This window comes from Salvelinus namaycush, chromosome 14 (genome assembly GCF_016432855.1).
Source record: "Salvelinus namaycush isolate Seneca chromosome 14, SaNama_1.0, whole genome shotgun sequence".
In the NCBI taxonomy this organism is placed as follows: domain Eukaryota; kingdom Metazoa; phylum Chordata; class Actinopteri; order Salmoniformes; family Salmonidae; genus Salvelinus; species Salvelinus namaycush.
The window spans coordinates 17,418,815-17,439,029 of record NC_052320.1 but is presented as its reverse complement, the minus strand read 5'-3'; the positions used below and the strand labels follow the sequence as shown (position 1 = coordinate 17,439,029).

General features: G+C 40.8%; 1 protein-coding gene and 1 non-coding gene across 2 annotated transcripts in view; both read right to left on the bottom strand.

Annotated features, from left to right (window-relative positions):
* The window catches only part of LOC120058628 (calmodulin-binding transcription activator 1-like), a 475,337-nt gene that overhangs the window by 436,756 nt on the left and 18,366 nt on the right, over positions 1 to 20,215 (bottom strand). The window contains exon 2 of the mRNA XM_039007387.1: positions 17,983 to 18,086. Within this exon, the coding sequence (XP_038863315.1) occupies positions 17,983 to 18,086 (104 nt within the window). The remainder of the gene's footprint in view (positions 1 to 17,982; positions 18,087 to 20,215) is intronic.
* On the bottom strand, positions 18,724 to 18,778 carry LOC120059636. The gene has a single exon (XR_005478160.1). It is a non-coding gene; the product is annotated as a U7 small nuclear RNA (small nuclear RNA).

Below are 20,215 nucleotides of genomic sequence, written 5' to 3'. Positions count from 1 at the left end.
ATAAATTTAATAAAATAAAACACTTTACAAAGAAAATGTATGAGGTAGCCGTCTACTGGTAGCCGTCCAGTAGCCTTCATGGGTGTAGCTTGGTGTTTATGTTGGCCAATCACAGCCGCAAAGCGGCTTAATGTGTAGCAAGTGTAGTGAGAGTTCACTAATGCAATGCAAGATGAAATCAAATTACGGAATTAAAAGTTAGCGAAATGAGGAGTAGGCTCTTGGTTTATCTGAAAGGGGTTGTGGAGAAAATGCTAAATGTGGCCTCAATTAGCCTAGCTAGCTAAACGTAAGTTTTAAAAAAACAACGTATATTCGAATATCCGGCTTTCCGACAAAAATTCATGATACTATTTGAATAGTGGAATTATTTCAAACCCCCATCCCTAGTTCCACTAAGGTTAAAGTGTAGATTATCTCCCTAGTTTTGTCAGTAACCGTGAAGTAAAAGTTTTGATTGGGATGAAAATACTCCTATTGGATGTACAGTATTCACGCCTAGTTCTTTCAGCACCATATTCTTACTACTCTTTGTATTCACAAAGGAATACAATTCTACATTCTAAATTCTAGTGTAACTAGGTCTTTGCTAAAAGTTGAGAAAGTAAGCTCCCCACCAATTCCATTCAAATGGAAAAAAGAAAGAAGAAAGGGATGGTGAGGAAAACACCTTGTTAGCTCAATGGACGAGGGCCTTGGTGTTTGACGGAGTACCTAGGTTTAACTCAGGGAGAGATGACAGCCCAGTCAGCTGGACATCCAGAGAGTCTTAAATCTCATAAATGCTTAACACTTACAGTGTGAGTGCTAAGATTGGACAGGTCGGGCAGAGCTCCTTCCATAAGAGAGAGAGGGAGAGAGGTCTCACCAAAGAGGAGGGAAGTGCCGCCATCAGCTTAACAGCCTCTTTGAGTTTGTGAAAAATGATAACACTTGAGGATATGAAAGGATCAGATAAATGCATGAAAATGCCTATATTGTAATGCTGTACCAACTTAACAAACAAGGTCAGTGAGAGCTCCCGCTCTAGTTTCCTTTCTCTTTGACAATGAAAGGGGGGGGGGGTATCAGGCAGGCGGGCAAAGCCCTCAATATGTCAGGGCTGTAGCGGGGAGAGGAGAGGCATGAGAGGCGAGACGCTGCCTGAGCTTGTCATGACTGGAGCTGTCCATCAGATGGAGAAAGGATGATGGGAAGGGATCCAAGCAGGCCCAGAGAGAATCCCAGGCTGCTCCTGCCTGGCTACTGCTGGCTCCTCATTCTCAAGGACCTTTAAAGATCAAAGCCCCACACACAACAAGAAAGGGAAGAGGGGGGGAGAACAAGCTAGAGTGAGATAGAGAGAAAGGAGAGAGAAAGAGAGAGAAATAGAGAAAGACAGAAAGAGAGAGAAGCAGGAAGGATGCCATGAAGCAGAAGTAGTGGAGCCCATGCGGCCTTCCACTGATTACCCAACAACATCCCTCCTACTGGGCCAAAGAGGAGCGGCGTCAAACAGATTTCCTGGAGAACCTCTATGAAACATCCACCGTGACTCATCCCAGACTCCCGCCCTTCCGGAGCCAGATAAAGTGCCTTGCCTTCCGACCTCAGTCAACACCAGCCTGCTTCTTACTCTTTTCATGTTATATTCTGTAGTGTGGAAGTGATGTGTTCTTTTGATCCTCTAAAAAAAGACTGGCCCCTTGTGGAATAGAAGATTGCGTCTCGCTCGGCTCCCAATAAAAATATAAAGATACATAGTGTCCTCTCTGCTGACCAGCTGTGACTGCATTGTTTGACCTTGATGGAAAACGAAATAGGACAAGCAGCTTGACCAAACAGATACTGAGCTAGGAGACAACCGTTATGAAATTGAATTCAGTCAAAGACAAGAGCCAAAACAGAAATAACAGGAAACAACGCTGTAGCTAATGTGTTAAGATATACACTACCGTTCAAAAGTTTGGGGTCACTTAGAACAGTGAAGAGCCGATTCCGGGATGCTGGCCTTCTATCCACCAGAGTTCCTCTGTCCAGTGTCTGTGTTCTTTTGCCCATCTTAATCTTTTATTTTTATTGACCAGTCTGAGATATGGCTTTTTCTTTGCAACTCTGCCTAGAAGACCAGCATCCCGTAGTCACCTCTTCACTGATGACGTTGAGACTGGTGTTTTGCAGGTACTATTTAATGAAGCTGCCAGTTGAGGACTTGTGAGACGTCTGTTTCTCAAACTAGACACTCTAATGTACTTGTCCTCTTGCTCAGTTGTGCACCGGGGCCTCCCACTCCTCTTTCTACTCTGGTTAGAGCCAGTTTGTGCTGTTCTGTGAAGGGAGTAGTACACAGCATTGTATGAGATCTTCAGTTTCTTATTTCTGCCCATTTTGAGCCTGTAATTGAACCTACAAATGCTGATCCTCTAGATACTCAACTAGTCTAAAGGCCAGTTTTGTGCTTCTTTAATCAGAACAACAGCTTTCAGCTGTGCTAACATTGATGCAAAAGGGTTTTCTAATGATCAATTAGCCTTTTAAAATGATAAACTTGGATTAGCTAACAACGTGCCACTGGAACACAGGAGTGATGGTTGCTGATAATGGGCCTCTGTACGCCTATGTAGATATTCCATTAAAAATCAGCTGTTTCCAGCTACAATAGTCATTTACAACATTAACAATGTCTACACTGTATTTCTGATCAATTTGATGTTATTTTAATAGACAAAAAAATGTGCTTGTCTTTCAAAAACAAGGACATTTCTAAGTGACCCCAAACTTTTGGACGGTAGTGTAGATAGATATAGTCCCTAATCAATGGATTTCACATGACTGGCCAAGGGCGCAGCCAAGGGTGGGCCTGGGAGGGCATAGGGGGAGCCAGGCCTAGCCAATCAGAATGAGTTTTTCCCCACAAAGGGGCTTTATGTTGTGGAGGTGGCATGGTTACAGATGGTCTGTGGTTGTGAGCCTGGTTGGACGTACTGCCTAATTCTCTAAAACAACGTTAGAGGCGGCTTATGGTAGAAAAATGTACATTAAATTCTCTGGCAACAGCTCTGGTGGCCATTCCTGCAGTCAGCATGCCAATTGCACGCTCCCTCAAAACTTGAGACATCTGTGGCATTGTGTTGTGTGACAAAACTGCACATTTTAGAGTGGCCTTTTATTGTCCCCAGAACAATGTGCACCTGTGTAATGATCATGCTGTTAATTCAGCTTCTTGATATGCCACACCTGTCAGGTGGATGGATTATCTTGGCAAAGGAGAAATGCTCACTAATAGAGATGTACAAATTTGTGCACAAAATTGCAGATAAATAAGCTTTTTGTGGATATGGAACATTTCTGGGATCTTTTATTTCAGCTCATGAAACGTGGGACCAACACTTTACATGTTGCGTTTATATTTTGTTCAGTATAAATATTAGAGACCGACTACGATCACTGAAATGCACAAACAGATGAAAGAACTCAGAAAAAGAAATCAGGATTGGAACTCCTTTCCCTTTGTATCTAGTAAATAAACTTCAAGTCCATTACAAAACGGTTCCGCCCAAAAAACCCTGACCCAGCAATTTAGTGCGAAAAGGTATAGAAATCTATTCCTCCATCCCTGAATAGCTTTGCACCTCAGTGAACACATGAGGGAAAAGGAAAAGAGTAAGGGAGGGAAACTAACGTGAGAGAGAGAGAGGGGAAGGAAAAAAATGGAAGACACAAGCTGGGTTCAATTTAGAGTCTTCCCACAGGAGGTGGAGTGACCTGTATGTGCTACAATAGAGGTCATGCAATTTTGAGCGGGCACCCCTGTCTTCAGAGGAGACCGAGGACCCCTGCCTTGATGTGCACATCCATAAGAAGAAACCAAAAGGTCCCTGTAGCATGCACCTTACTGGTGGGTTGCTATTGCAAACAGACTCACCACACACACTGCTACAAAATTGACACTTCACAGTAAGTTACAGCACTGGCAATTACTAAAGCTATCAAGACAGAGCAGGGTACTACGAGGCCAGGCCAGTCGACCTGAGGCCTACTTTTGTACTGCACACACTTTATGTTTTTTTCACAAGAATATGGATTTGGGATTGAAATGTGCTCAAACCCCTAAATAGCGATGTGGTGTGTGTTTACGCCTTTATCTCGATTACCTACACAAAGCTAACGAATGGAAACGCTAAAATCCCTAGCCTAGGTTAAAGAACATGGATCACGACAGGATGGAGATGGTATTTCCCCCTTCATCTCACCTCAACCACTTAAAGCACTAGTCCAGACTCCACCTGAGACAAAGCCCTGAGCACCGGGCCCATTCATATTCACAACACACACCGGACACCTGTTCATGGTGTAGAAAAAACATGAAGGTATCTCCGTTTGAAAAAATAAAACAAATAAACAAACAAACAAACATGACCTTTAATTTCCACTGATTGCCCCAGAGAAGCTAATGAACATTTCCGTAAACATTTGCGGATTCGGAGGGAGTCATTTTAATTAGGCTACATTCCGTAGAGGAAGGATGAGGCCGGGCAAGTAGCTCAAATGAAGATAAACATTTAATCAGACGCAGCCTTGAGTTCGACTAGGTGAATTCTCTAAGCACTGACGTCCATAAAAACAACATTGACAAGCCCTGGAAAAAGATCCAATTTGTTTGTGTAGCAACAATGACCGAAAATGTATTAAAAGGAGAGTTAAGGGAGTCAAACACCTGGCTGTTTGATGAGGGCAGGCCCAATCATCCTAATCAGAATGATCCTAATCCATAGGAAAAAGCCTTAATCCAGCCAATATTGTAATGAGGTCAGGATATTCAGAGGGGGATTCACCAGCCTCAGCAGTAAGCAGCAGCACTAGAAAAGCTGCAAGCCACGGTAAAAGGGTTCTGGGAAGAACACAAACCTTACAGAGTTGAGCATCCAGGGCTACAGGGAGGACATCATGTAAATTAACTTCATTTAGCTTTCAGCAAGGTATTAAAAAATAGCATATTCATTAATGATACAGTATACAGTACATGCTTCATTTGGGTAGAATGGAACGACAAGACATTGGTAGCTAGCTTGTTTAGAAAGGAGAGACGCTCTGAGCTCAACTGCCTTTGTAGTCCTTTCATATTGTGTTCAATAAACACTTAAAAGGTAATCATTACCGTTACAAAAGAACAGAGGAAAGATGAAAACTGTATCTGATTGAAGCAATCTCCTGCAGCTCTCTGAAAGATTGTGCCGTGTATTCTCAAATAATAACAGCTGGGAGTTGGAGCAAACAAAAGCAGAAGAAAGGGTTAACAGACATGACGTTCCAGCCAGAGATAAGGTTCTGAATGATTACACCACGGTATTCAATTGTCCTTATTATTATTGCTGCCTATGTCCTATTGTCAGTGAACAACTCCCGAGGATACCTCCCTTCCTCAGCCATATGCATCTCATTACTCGTTAGCTGATTTTGACCAGCACTGTGTCGCTAGGGTAGCTGCCTTCCTAGCCCTCTCTCCCTGTTGGTCTGATTCACCCACTGCCCAGTAGTATAGTGATTGTGTCCACTGAGTGTGTCCAGTCTCCAGTGAGGCTGGCTGGGTGCTGTCCTGAGAGGAGGCATATTGCATGCAAGCACCATGCCGTGCCACTGCCAGCATTGGATTATTACTGACGACAGGGGTATTAAATGTGCAGCAGGCCGAAGGAGGCCTGAGCTGATGCTGTCTTGTCTCTCTGGGTTCAGCACCAGTTCAGCGGTAGCAGGCAGCAGCAGCACTCCCACTCTAAAGCTGAGGCTGTGGGGGAGGTTCTTCTCACAGTGCAGTACTCAGAGTGCTGCTGCTGCGGCGCTGTATTGCGTTCGTTAAAGACTGAGGGTGTCACACCAGCTTAGGTCCCAGGTCCCCTTTCGACTGTGGACCAGTGCTTCTGCTATTCAAGACGCGGTGACTGAGGATCAGACGCTACTCCCCTCAATATGGTGATTCTGGTTGCTACTGTAACGTTCGTTCTCCTCCTCGTCTGAGGAGGAGCATGGATCGGACCAAAACGCAGCTTGGGTAGAATACATGTTTGATTTATTAAAGAAAGACGAAGATGGAAAAACTCTTAACAAACTACAAAACAATAAACGACGTAAACAGACCTGAACATGAGAACTTACAGACAACGAAGAACGCACGAACAGGAACAAACTAACAAACGAAACAGTCCCGTGTGGCACAAACACTGACACAGGAACAATCACCCACAAACAAACAGTGAGAACAGGCTACCTTAATATGGTTCTCAATCAGAGGAAACGTAAAACACCTGCCCCTAATTGAGAACCATATCAGGCTAATACATTGAACCCAACATAGTAACACATAACATAGAATGCCCACCCCAACTCACGCCCTGACCATACTAAACAAATACAAAAACAAGGGAAAACAGGTCAGGAACATGACAGAACCCCCCCCCCCTCAAGGTGCGAACTCCGGGCGCACCACCTAAAAATCTAGGGGAGGGTCTGGGTGGGCATCTGTCCACGGTGGCGGCTCTGGCTCTGGACGTTGTCCCCACCCCACCATAGTCAATCCCCGCTTCCGTGGCCTCCTCCTAACGGCCACCCTCCATATTAACCCCACTGGATTAAGGGGCAGCACCGGACTGAGGGGCAGCATCGGACTGAGGGGCAGCTCCGGACTGGCTGACGGCTCTGGCAGGTCATGGCTGGCTGACGGCTCTGGCTGCTCCTGTCTGGCGGGCGGCTCTGGCTGCTCCTGTCTGGCGGGCGGCTCTGGCTGCTCCGGTCTGGCGGGCGGCTCTGGCTGCTCCTGTCTGGCGGGCGGCTCTGGGCAGACGGGCAGCGCAGAAGGCGCTTGGCAGACGGACAGCTCAAACGGCGTTGGGCAGGCCCAAAAATTTCTTGGGAGGGGGCTAAAGGGTAGTGTGGCGAAGTCAGGTAGGAGACCTGCGCCAACTTCCCGATCTTACCGTGGAGAGCGAGAGTACGGGCAGACACCGTGTTATGTGGAAGAGCGCACGGGGTCTCCTGTACGTGTGCATAGCCCGGTTCGGTACATTCCAGCTCCACGTATCGGCCGGGCTAGATTGAGCATTGAGCCAGGTGCCATGAAGCCGGCTCAACGCGTCTGGTCTCCAGTGTGTCTCCTCGGGCCGGCATACATGGCACCAGCCTTACGCATGGTGTCCCCGGTTCGCCAACACAGCCCAGTGCGGGTTATTCCACCTCCCCGCACTGGTCGGGCTATGGGGAGCATTCAACAATACATCTTACTTTTTAATGAAGACGAAACGAACACTTTTACAAACTAACAAAACGACGACCGTGAAGCTATACAAACAATAAGTGCAGACACTGGCAACTTACACATAGACAATCACCCACAACCTACCTAATGACTATGGTTGCCTAGATTGGTTCTCAATTAGAGACAGCTGTCTACCGTTGTCTCTGATTGGGAGCCATATTTAGGCAGCCATAGTCATTAGGTAGGTTGTGGGTGATTGTCTATGTGTAAGTTGCCAGTGTCTGCACTTATTGTTTGTATAGCTTCACGGTCGTCGTTTTGTTAGTTTGTAAAAGTGTTCGTTTCGTCTTCATTAAAAAGTAAGATGTATTGTTATCACGCTGCGCCTTGGTCCTCCTCTCTTTCACTATACGACGATCGTGACAACATGTAATACAATTTTGACCAATCGATTGGTTGATAGAAAAACGACTCTTGGTTGACTAAGATTTTTTTAGTCGGAGACAGCCCTAGAATGAATGCAGTTGTTTTATTCCCACAATGATAAAGCAAAGCCGAGACTGGCATTGCAATTCTGCCACACATCTCTGGTCCTCCTACCTTCCCATGCTGAGGTAACTTAAACATGGAGGCGGTTCTGTTTGATCTGGAAAGGAATTTAAGCTTTAAGCCCCTTTGTGTGTGAGGTGTATTTCTATACAAATATTTTAATCTCAACAAGAATGTCCGGAAAATAGAGGTCATGGCTGCCAGAGTAGCCAGCAGACAATAGCAGTTGGTTACGGACCTGAGAGGAATGCTGGGTAGGATTTGTTTCTCCTGGACCTATAGCCTACTCCTCTCAGAAAGACAAAAGAGGCTGCTGACTGAATAGAAAGAGCAATGACACAAAATGATAGGCCTACATGCTTCGACTACAGGAAAAGGCGTGGCTAGTCTTAGTGACTAAAAACATTGGAATAGCTTTAGTTCTATGGGGGATAATAGCCTAATAGCCTGTATGTAAATCGATGTTAATGTCATGCAACGCAACATATGTAAACTCTGCCATAACAGACAAATGATACGTAATATTTTAAAGTCTCTGCATTAGCCGAACTTGATGTACAAATCATCATATTCTTTATGAACGGATCACAATATTTTTTATGATTTATTACAAAAAACACAAGGAAGAGGTAACATTAAAGTATTAGAACATGAAGGACAAACAATACAGCATCAAGACACTATCAAACATGTATCAGTCTTTCCACAACAGAGCCATCCTTATGTGTGAGGGTGCGTGTGCATGATCGTGATATAAAATATATGTCATAATTTCCTTTTTCATGATCACAATCTTGTGAAACCCGAACGCTCCAAGATCCCCCCACAGTTCCCCAATAGCTGCCCCTCAACCATTCGAGACCCCTCCCACAAAATACAATTAATTCCATTCCCCACCCCCAAGAACCCCCCAATGTACCAACAACCAAGAGAATGAACTAAAGAGAAAAAAGGAAAAGACAGAAGAAAACAGCAGACAAAAATGCAAAATTAAAAAAAAAAAATAATGCATTTAAAACAAAGGACATCAAGGACAACGGAAATCATAACAACAATGCCTACTGTATATGTTTGTGTGCATGTCTGGCACGTGTCTGACCCGGTCTACTACATGTCTGACCCGGTCTACTATTGCTAGGGTCAATTTTCGATCAATGCTATGCATTTTCAGCCATTCCTGAACCTGAGACCAGAAACAGGCTACCTGAGGGCAATACCAAAATAAATGGTCTATTGATTCTGTATACTCACAACGAAATCTGCAGAGCTTCGATGATTTTATGCCCCAAATATTCAACATTTTGTTGGTGGCAAGAATTCTATATAATAATTTTAGCTGAAAAGCACGAAGTCTTGAATCTTGCGGTACATCAAAAATCTCTTCCCAACTATTTTGCAATCTGTATGGCACAGTTGTCAACATCCTGGTCCTCTAATTACACTGGTATACTTTCCTATTTATGCTATTTTTATTCCTCTGCCAGTTTTGATCCTTTATATTGGGCAGACAGACCAGTTTCCTTCCTCCTCCCGCTGCCACCCACCTCCTCCATTTTCGGGGCAATCAATTGGTTGTACCCTTGGATTGAGCAGACCTTCCCGTACAATTCTGATAACTCCATGAAGGACATAACTCTACCATTACAATTTACAATATCATTTAAGAACAAAATACAATTTTCAAAAATCTTTCCCATAAATACAGGTATTTTATCAACCAGCACATTTGAGTTCAGCCATAATATTTGTTGTAATATTTGTTCTATCTTTTCAGGGGGATGAAATTGAAATTGTAGCCAGCTCTGCAATGCTTGTTTGAAAAAGACAGATACTTTGAAAAAAGTATAATTTTCAATTAATCGAAAATGAGACATGGCAATCTGCACAAAGGCAAAAAGGCCATTTTTAAACAATGGATGAGCTTTTCTTATTAATCTACTTGAGAACCATTTAGGGTACAAATAAAACTTTTGAATGAGTGAAGCTTTTGGAGAGAGGTTTAGTGCTTTTATATTTAATAATCTCAACCCACCCAATTCATATTCATTAAATAGATAGGCTCGTTTTATTTTGTCTGGTTTAGCGTCCCAGATAAAGCGAAATATTTTTTGCTCATATGATTTGAAAAAACGAATCATCAGGAGTAGGCAGCGCCATAAGTAAGTGAGTAAACTGAGATATGACTAAGGAGTATCAGGTATTTATATTTATCCTTACCTCTCCATGATTGCAGGATCTGTCTATTTTTACAAGTTTTCTATTGAAATTCATTGTGGAGAGCTTATTTATATATTTTGTGATATGAATACCGAGTATGTCTACTTCACCATCAGCCCATTTTATAGGTAAGCTGCAGGGTAATGTAAAAGTTGTATTTTTTAAGGATCCAATACGTAATATTGTACACCTATCATAATTAGGTTTTAGTCCAGAGAGTACAGAAAAGTTATCTAGATCTTCAATGAGACATTGTAGGGATCTAGCTTGCGGACTTAACATAAAACCTGAGTCATCGGCATACATGGACACCTTTGTTTTTAAGCCTTGGATTTCTAATCCTCTAATGTTGTTATTGGATCTGATTTTAATAGCTAGCATTTCGATGACCATAATAAATATATATAGTGACAGCGGACACCCTTGTTTAACTCCGCTTGACAATTCAAAACTCTCTGAGAAGTAGCCGTTATTTACTATTTTACACCTGGGGTTGCTATACATTATTTTTACCAATTGTCACGATCGTCAAAGGGACTGAGAGAGGACCAAGGCGCAGCGCGTGGAAAGTACATCTTCTTTTTATTTAAAGAAGGAAAAAACAAAACAAACCAACAAAACAGACGACCGTGAAGCTATACAAACATAAGTGCTGACACAAAACACTTCGACATAGACAATTCCCCACCTACAGCTAAAGCCTATGGTTGCCTTAAATATGGCTCCCAATCAGAGACAACAATAACCAGCTGTCTCTAATTGAGACCCAATTCAGGCAACCATAGACTTTCCTAGATACCTACACTCAACCATAGACACAGCTAGACTTCTATACTAAACATAAACCCAACTACTCTAATAAACCCCCTAAACCTTACAACCACCCTAGACACTACAAAAAACACATACATTCCCCATGTCACACCCTGACCTAACTAAAATAATAAAGAAAACAAAGAATACTAAGGCCAGGGCGTGACACCAATTTTATAAGAGAATTGCCGAAATTGAAAAAATCCAGGCATTTTAAATAAAATACAGTCTTACTTTATAAAATGCCTTTTCAAAATCCGCTATAAATAGCATTCCTGGCTTCTTATATGTTTCATGAGGTTCTATTATTTCTAGTAGTTGTCGTATATTATCTCCAATGTATCGTCCATGTAAAAAACCTGTCTGATCAGGATGAACAATACCTGGTAAAACCTTTTTAATTCTGAGTGCAATGCATTTTGCTAGTATTTTTGCATCACAACATTGAAGTGTAAGGGGCCTCCAGTTTTTTAGATAGACTGGGTCTTTATATTTGCCATCTGGGTCTTGTTTAAATAATAGAGAAATTAGACCTTCCTGCTGAGTACCTGACAGACTACCATTTTGATAGGAATAGTTAAAACAATCTAACAATGGAGCTTTTAGTATATAAAAAAATAATTGATATACCTCTACCGGTATGCCATCAAGCCCTGGGGTTTTTCCAGACTGAAATGATTTAATAGCCTCAAAAAGTTATTCCTCTGTAATTTGGCCTTCGCACTGATCTTTCTGTACATTTGTTAATTTTCAATTTTTTATATTATTTGGAAAGAATTCCTTACCGTAATCTTCATTCAGTGGGAGAGGATGAGACAGAAAAGAGAACATCTGCCTAAAATAATTAGCTTCCTCTTTTAAAATATAATTCAGAGAATCATAGATGACTCCGTCTTCAGTAATGAGTTTCTCCAAATTATTTTTGTTAGCATTCCTGTATTGGAGATTCAGGAAGAATTTTGTGCATTTTTCTCTATATTCCATCCAGTTTGCTTTATTTTTGTAATAGATTACATTCGATCGTTCTTGAATAAGTTCGTCAAGTTCTTTTTGTTTTTCCTCTAACTTATTTTGTATCTCTGTAGTATCGTTTTTATTGCTATCTGCCTGTACTATTAGTTCATGGATTTCCCTTGTTAGTCTTGTTTCTTTAGCCAGAAACTGCTTTTTTATTATTGATGAATATTGAATTGAATGACCCCTGAAGGTACATTTAAAGGTATCCCAAACAATAAGGGGATTTGCTGAAACTATATTATACTGGAAAAATTCAGTTATAAATTATTTTGTCTTAGTTAAAAAGAAGTTGTCCTCCAGTAAACTTTGATTAAATTTCCAATATCCCCGTCCACGTGGAAAAACTATAAGAGTTATGTGAATGCCAATTAGATGATGATCCGATCGCATTCTGTCTCCTATTAAAACTTTTTTAACCTTTGATGCAAGAGAGAAAGAGACAAGAAAGTAGTCAAGATGTATATCTCACTAGGTCTGGGTTTTTTAGTCTCCAAACATCCACTATTTCTAATGTGTCCATAATATTTGTGATTTCCTTAAGGGCACGGTGATGATAGTCTGTAGAGTGATTACCTTTACGGTCCACTGAGGTACTTAACACTGTGTTATAGTCTCCTACCATAATGATTAGATAATTTGTTGGCTGTAAGTTCAATAAATTGGTATAAATGTATTCGAAGAAGTGTGGATCATCCTGATTTGGAGCATATAGATTAATGAGCCAAATCTCTTTTTCGTCCACTTTCATATTCAAAAGGATCCACCTTCCTTGCGAATCATTCCTGATTATTTGCACATTCAGATCGTAATTTTTGTTAATTAATATCATCACACCCTTTGAGTCCTTTGTCCATGACAGAAAATTATTTCACCACCCCATTCCTTTTTCTACGCAACTTCATCTAAGGATGTAGAGTGAGTTTCCTGTAAACAGTATATGTTATATTCCTTTTCTTTTAGCCATGTAAAGACTGATCTTCTTTTTTGATAATCTGCCAAACCGTTACAATTATAACTAGCTATACTTATTTCACCCCTTACCATAACTAGATACTATTCTCAGGCTAAATTGACCATAATTAGTGCTTGTAAAGTTACTGCCATCAGAGGTATTATGACGATCAAAACTAGAGCTTTCAAATGTCTGATATTTAGAATTCAAGAAATAGGTTTTAGCAATATGTTGTTTTATTCCCTTGCCTGTTTGCCTGTGAACCAATGCCACAGATGTTAGAAAATTGAGACAAATTATGTGTGTAACAAATATGAGTAGGTTGATGTGTATGATATTGGATATGATATAAGGAGTGTGTATGATGTCTGTATAAGAGTAAGACTATAATGTGTGATGTCCAAATAAATAATAACTCTGCCAATGTGCATGTTTGAGTGTCTATGTGTGTAACGTAGTGCGTATAGCCTTAATAATCATAATTGTAATCCATATCGTATCACCATCATAGTTGCATCATAATTACCTTTAACATAATTGAAAAACACATCCCAGCATTTCCATAGCAATTGACGTTTCACCTGATCATGAAAGAGACCTTGCATTACTCTAGAGACGGCTTCACTACAGTACAAATGTATTCCGTACAATATGTTATTATTCCCCAATGCCCCTATTCTGATATCTTCAACTTGCTTGTTGTAAACATATATAAACTTGCAGACAAATACATAAAAAAGATAGACAAACAATAAACACATTAAACGGGTCACAAATTGTACAAATCTAATACTTCCCTCCTCGAGAAAACACAGATTTCTGGCATGCACTCCTCGTTTATTTCTTTAAAAACATACCTCCCTTTCTTTCTGCTATGGTTGTGTCAACTAAATTGTCAAGCTTGCCCCATATTTCCTCTTAATCTCACTTTGACAATTTAGAAGCTGAGAGCAGCGTGCCTGCCTATCAGCAGCTCTGAGAGAGGCTGAGGCTGCTTCAGAGTTACTGACGCCAGCCCCCTTCCCTTCCTCCGCCTGCTTCCTTTCCTTGCATTTTGATCAGATTGGTTTATCTAATTTTCCAGTAAATGCTTGAAATGTATTCATGCACACCTTCTCCCCATAAACGTACACAGGGGAATAGGGAGAATGGGATAGAAATTAATAGCTCGGCATTAGCTCCCTTCACACCCTCGTTCCTCCATTCCGATACACATTTGGGGCAGGAGGAGCGATTCTCTTCCACCTATGAAGGGATGACTAACACTTATTCAGCAACAAGGGAGAAGCCAAGATCTTTCCAACCTATAGAACCTATAAGGGATGTGGCCTTTACACAATACAGAAAGGTGAGAAAGGCATATTTTCTTGAGGTGCTATCTAACCAGATACTTTTGTATCCAAAGAGAAGTGAAATGCCCTTCCGTGGGCAGTATGACAATAGCTACACACTTTATGATCATTTTAGGTTTTAGGAAAGCATTTAGTTTGAGAGCAGTTGTATTGAATCCTGCATTCAAGCTAAAGTGGTCATCAAATGCACTCTCTATACCCCCAAAATGTTGAGAGTTTAATCAGAGGGGGAGAAAAACAACAAGGTTGCATTAGGCATGCTGAACCAGCGGCAGAAATATGCAGAGAATTGATGAGGTGTCACTTTCGCTAAGAGTCACACAATCGCTGCCGACAAGAGACTCTGTAATCCCCTGCCTGCCTGCCTGCCTGCCTGCCTGCCTGCCTGCCTGCCTGCCTGCCTGCCTGCCTGCCTGCCTGCCTGCCTGCCTGCCTGCCTGCCTGCCTGCCTGCCTGCCTGCCTGCCTGCCTGCCTGCCTGCCTGCCTGCCTGCCTGCCTGCCTGCCTGCCTGCCTGCCTGCCTGCCTGCCTGCCTGCCTGCCTGCCTGCCTGCCTGCCTGCCTGCCTGCCTGCCTGCCTGTCTGTCTGTCTGTCTGTCTGTCTGACTGTCTGACTGCCACCAACGAGCCACAGCAAAGAGAGAGAGACACTGGTTCACTTCGCATGGTGCTCATGAAAGGGAAACGCCCTTGATTTTAGGGAAGGTTACCTTGGTCTCCTTCTCTCTAGTCAACCCTGGAAAGTATTGCTCCACAGCACCACAGCACAGCACTTAGGATTGATGCTCTTTGATTGTGCTATTGGAAAAACTTGACAGGAGGTACCTTACCTATGACGTTAATCCTAAACCCGCATGGCAATATACGTAAAAACATTTCAAATAAATAATACCAGTGACATAACTTGGTCTGCCTTTTAATAACATGTCTGTTGTTTGTGTTAGTAATAAATGACATGACAACAGCTGTAGCCAACAACAAGTGCTTACATTTATGAAATCAATTTCAAAATACATGAATGACTTTAAACTGCTAGCAGAACCCTATAGGAGAAACAACAGCAGACTCAATTAGAAAACAAGCAGGTGGATTATTTTACATTTCTTATGGAAAAGAGAGGCAGACTGAGAGAAAGATAGACTGAGATGTCTAATGCAGCGATGTAATAGTGTATGTTTATGTGTAGGACTTTGCAGCACTGTAAGACTTAGGCTACTCCAAAAGGCTGATGGATTAATACACATCAGATAGATTGCTGTGCAAATCATCTAAACAACAAACACAATAGAAGTAAGGACTTTTTTCTTGTTGTACGGATAACATGAATAATCTCCCGTCATGTTTGTGCTGACGCTTCCACTTGTTTTTCACTCAATTAATTAGAAAACCAATGATGACAGTATTTCTGGCCCAAATGTGTAATCAAAAGTACGGGTGGCTGGGTTTTGCACATCGCTTTAATTTCCTCTCATTAGTAGTGGCAGTGACTTTGATCAAATCTTCATGCATCTAATTAGATTGATTCACTCATTAACAACTAATTATATCAAAATCGAGATCAATATTTGAAATTAAAGCCATGGGATCATTGAACTAAATTGACCTGCACCCAGAGGAAAAGTGGTGACAAAATTCGGACAAAACTTGACGCTTGAATGTCATACCAAAAACTGCTTCCTTCTCTCTCTGTCTCTATTTTGGTACTGTCATGAATTCCTTATACAGCATATTCAAGCACAAATACTTGTCACTACATGAAAAAAAAAACACTTCACTGTTGAAGGATGAAAATGCCTTAGTATTTCATAAAAACACCTTTAAGAGAGGCTGGATTGTGATTTGTAACTCCAGAGGTTTGGCAGGGCCTGAGTTGATGTGGGAGTGACAGGTCAGTTATGAAAGGGGGGCTGAGACCAATCACTGTGCTCCATTATACAATTAAAACAGTGCTGCTTTTCTTTGCCTGGGCTCCTCTGGTGATTCCATTGCCTGTCGGTTAATGTGCTGAAACCACCACGTTTGTTTCATTGGGATCAATTGTATTATAAATGCAGCGATGCCTTCTCTGGCAGCAGCTTATGAATTTCCTGAGAGAAACTTTTGTAATTGCAATCATTCAAAATCCATCCAGCATTAGGCAGCAAGCTAAATAATGTTTAGTTCCAACCTCCCTGACAGTCTCCACGTACGTAGACTAGAGAGAGAACCCATACCCCAAAAAGAGATTGAACGTGAACGACAAATAAAATGTGAACATCAAGCAAGACACTGTCTCACTTCCATTAAATGATAAAGTAGCTGTACTGAAAAGAAAATAACTAATTTAAATGGCTGGCCTATAGGTCAAGGACAGCCGGAGCAAATGCCTTCTGTGATTTCTTTTCACACGGGCATACAAATAAAAACATTTTGCACTTTCATTTTCTGTGACAGAAAGCTAAACAAGTTGTGTTATCTTTTCTTATTGATGTGATACAGTATATGAAATGTGAAACACCTCTAGGCTTATGCACCTATGCTAAATACTTTTTTATGTTAACATTATGAGTTCTACATAATGCTGGATGAATACAGCCTCACTGAATAAGAACCCAGGTGTGATTGACAGTTACATTTATGGTTTAGGCCAAACAGGAATTCCTTTAAGAATGGGTAACGTAAAAATCAACATAAGCTAAGCGATAAGACACATCAATGATCTAGCTCTTATTCCACAGATACATAGGTGAAAATAGACTGTTGCAAGTTCTTATGTGTGTAGGCGTAGTGCTTTATTCAGCCAGTGAGCATCATCAAGGTCACACTATACTTAAATGGATAGTTCAGGATTGAAGGGCAATGAAGCCCTTTACCTACTTCCCAAGAGTCAGATGAACTCGTGGATACCATGTGTATGTCTCTGCATCCAGTATGAAGGAAGTTAGAGGTATTTTGGGAGCCAATGCTAACTAGCGTTGGTGCAATGACTGGAAGTCTATGGTATCTATTAGCATGCTAGCAGTTACCATAAACTTCCAGTCATTGTGCTAACAGTAGTTCGCAATTATGCTAGCGCTAGTTAGCAACTTCCTTCAAACTGCAAGCAGAGACCTAAAAATGGTATCCACGAGTTCATCTGACTCTGGGGAAGTAGATAGTAAAGCGCTTCACTGCCAAAATCCCGAAGTATCCCTTTAAGGAGCTCAATGACACTATGCTCACAATACAGATGAAACCTCCAATTAAGATCGGCCGAGAACATCATGCTCTCCAATTTCCTTTATACAGCAGCTAAACACAAAATGAGCCTATTCATATTTTACAGTGGTTTTCATAATGTACAGTGGGCATGCACATGATGAAAATCACCATCTTAACTGTTCAATAGATGGTATACATGCTCAATTCTGTATCATACATTTTTCCTCCTTGTCTTACTGTTGGCCGCTAGACAACAGTCCCAAACAAAAACAGGAAAGGGGAAACTAGGTGACAGGAACAAATTACATTGCAAACTAATTCTGTCAGCTGTAAAAACATGTGTTGATGTTGGAACCTAAATAAATGGAATCATGTGATTCTACACAGAAGACAATCAAGACACTTTTAGATAATATGTACTTTGCCAGTATGAATAAAAGACTTATAAATTAGATTTAATGCACAAAAATGTTTGAATTAAACGTTCCTTTGCTAACTCATTTAAAACACAGTATAGCTGAAGTTAAGTTTAAGTAAAATAATCAAATGCTCATACCTATAAGCCTGAAGAATATGGCTGATTTTGTATCTGAAGTGGTTTTACATTGTCACGGAGGACATCAGAAACATTTGCAATGATAACCACAGAGTGACAAGGAGAAGAAGGGGCCATACCTCATTGGTGTTCCATCTGTGTCTCTCCTTTGGCAGCGACGAGCATTTTGGTAGACATTCAAGCAGCTTTTTGGGCAGGTATATTTTCAAATGTCCATGTTCATCTGCAAAGAGAGAAAGAGATAAGTCACATTACAGTGCATGCTTGCTCCTTTTTCCTTTTGGGTTTCTTATTTTTTTTTGTTAGACCTGAGGAATCAGAACTGTGTCAGAGATGGGGCAGCTTTATGGGGGTAGAGGTTTTCAGAGCCAGTTTCAGAAGACAACCGTGTTGCTGTTACCAGGTAGCCTCATATCACAATGCTAAAACAACAACAAGACCATTTCTATTAACTATTATAGTAAACTATGGTATTTAAATACTATAGTATTCACTGTAGTGTTTTGCAGACTTTACTGTAGTATGTACAGTTAACTACAGTATAAATACTGTAGTGAAAGAAAACTGTAGTATATGCTATAGTAATTAATGTGTTGTTTTTGCAGATAGAAGTATACTGTAGTATTTACTTTTGTGTTTTTGTGGACTGTAGTATACTGTAGTATTTACTTTTGTGTTTTTGCGGACTGTACTATACTGTAGTATTTACTGTAGTTCTTTGCGGACTGTAGTATACTGTATTATTTACAGTAGTGTTTTTGGAGATTGCACTATACTGTAGTACTTACTGTAGTGTTTTTGCAGACATTACTGTAGTATTTACTATAGTGTTTTTGTTTTATTATCTTTGACATAGAAGTGGAGGCTTTCTCCTTCAGAAAACCACATGGAGAAATACTAAAAGAGCTGATTTTCCATAACCTTTAAGTAGGTAGGACTGGGTTCTGAACGGCTAGCTTCTGCTCTTTTTGATAACCTGTAGGGAACACAATATATAGTCTCTACTTGGCATGTAGGTTTCTCAGTTATGGGGGAGGGACATGGGCAGGGTATGTGCAAACTAAATACTGTAGTATTTACTATAGCTAAAAAAAAGTGTAGTATTTTTGGGGACTGTAGTGTTTTTGCAGACATTACTGTAGTATTTACTACAATATTCTACAGTATAATACAACATTCTATAGTAAGTACTACACGTGATAGAGGGATACTACAGTGTGTAGTGTAGAATTCTACAGTAGCTTATGCTACAGTTTACTATATAATTCTATAGTAAGTACTGTATTATTCTATAGTAAACTGTAGTATTTTTTCATGTGGGCACTCTCCACTGTTTCAATGATTCAAACTGCAAGCTGAAGTGGGACCACATCCTCTCACACAAGCTCAAATGCCAGTGGATGATACAAAAAGGAAATAGGCCAACAATTTGTTGAGTAGGGAAATGAAAGCTGTGCTGTATCTTCCCTCTTCTCCCAGTTTCAAAGGGCTTGGCAGCCCAGTCAAATCAATGTCGTTCTGAAGCAATGATACTGTCTATAGCCTTATCTGTGAATCGCCTTTAATTACACACTTGTTATTATCTGTCGATTATATCCATCTCCTAAAGTTGTCCACTAACTTTATTTTTTACATAAATGTTTCCATATTCACAAAGAGAACCATGGGGCCTAATGCACAAAATGTAAACGCCCAATCATAATACCATAATTCAGTGAATTATTGAAAGAGAGTAGGCCTAACCTAGTCAATAGAAAGCCCATTGCTTTACATGGTTACACGTCATGTTACATTTCACAATCATTTTCATAAAGATTATGTAGCAAATGCAGTGCAGAGGAGACATGCTTAGATACAATCATGCATTAGGCCCATGCTGTTTAAGGTCCTATTGCTCATTCAAGTTGCACTGCCTGCTCATTCCTGCTATTCAAATATGCAGATGGCATTTCATCCAAGACTTAAGTGGGTGCAAATTCTATTTGTCTGGAGACCAAATTTACTGTGAATTTATAATTATGAACAAAACTAATATAGTCTTTGGGATGAATATTACAAGGAAATTAAAATAATATTTTTTGTAAGCATAAACACACAGCTTTTAGAAAGCCTATGCATCCATAGCTTTTGCAATTTACATACCAAATGAGCATATCTCATTCCCAGCCAACAGCTTATCATTAAGGGTGGGTTTAAAGACAGAGAGGAGCTACTGGCTGCCAATCATAATGACATGACATCATAGTCGCAGGTGGCCTTTCAAAGAATGGAAGCAATGCTACTGTACGAAGAAAACAACCCACTAACCTTGGCTACTATGTAAATCAAGTTTTCTGGATAATTATTTGTTAG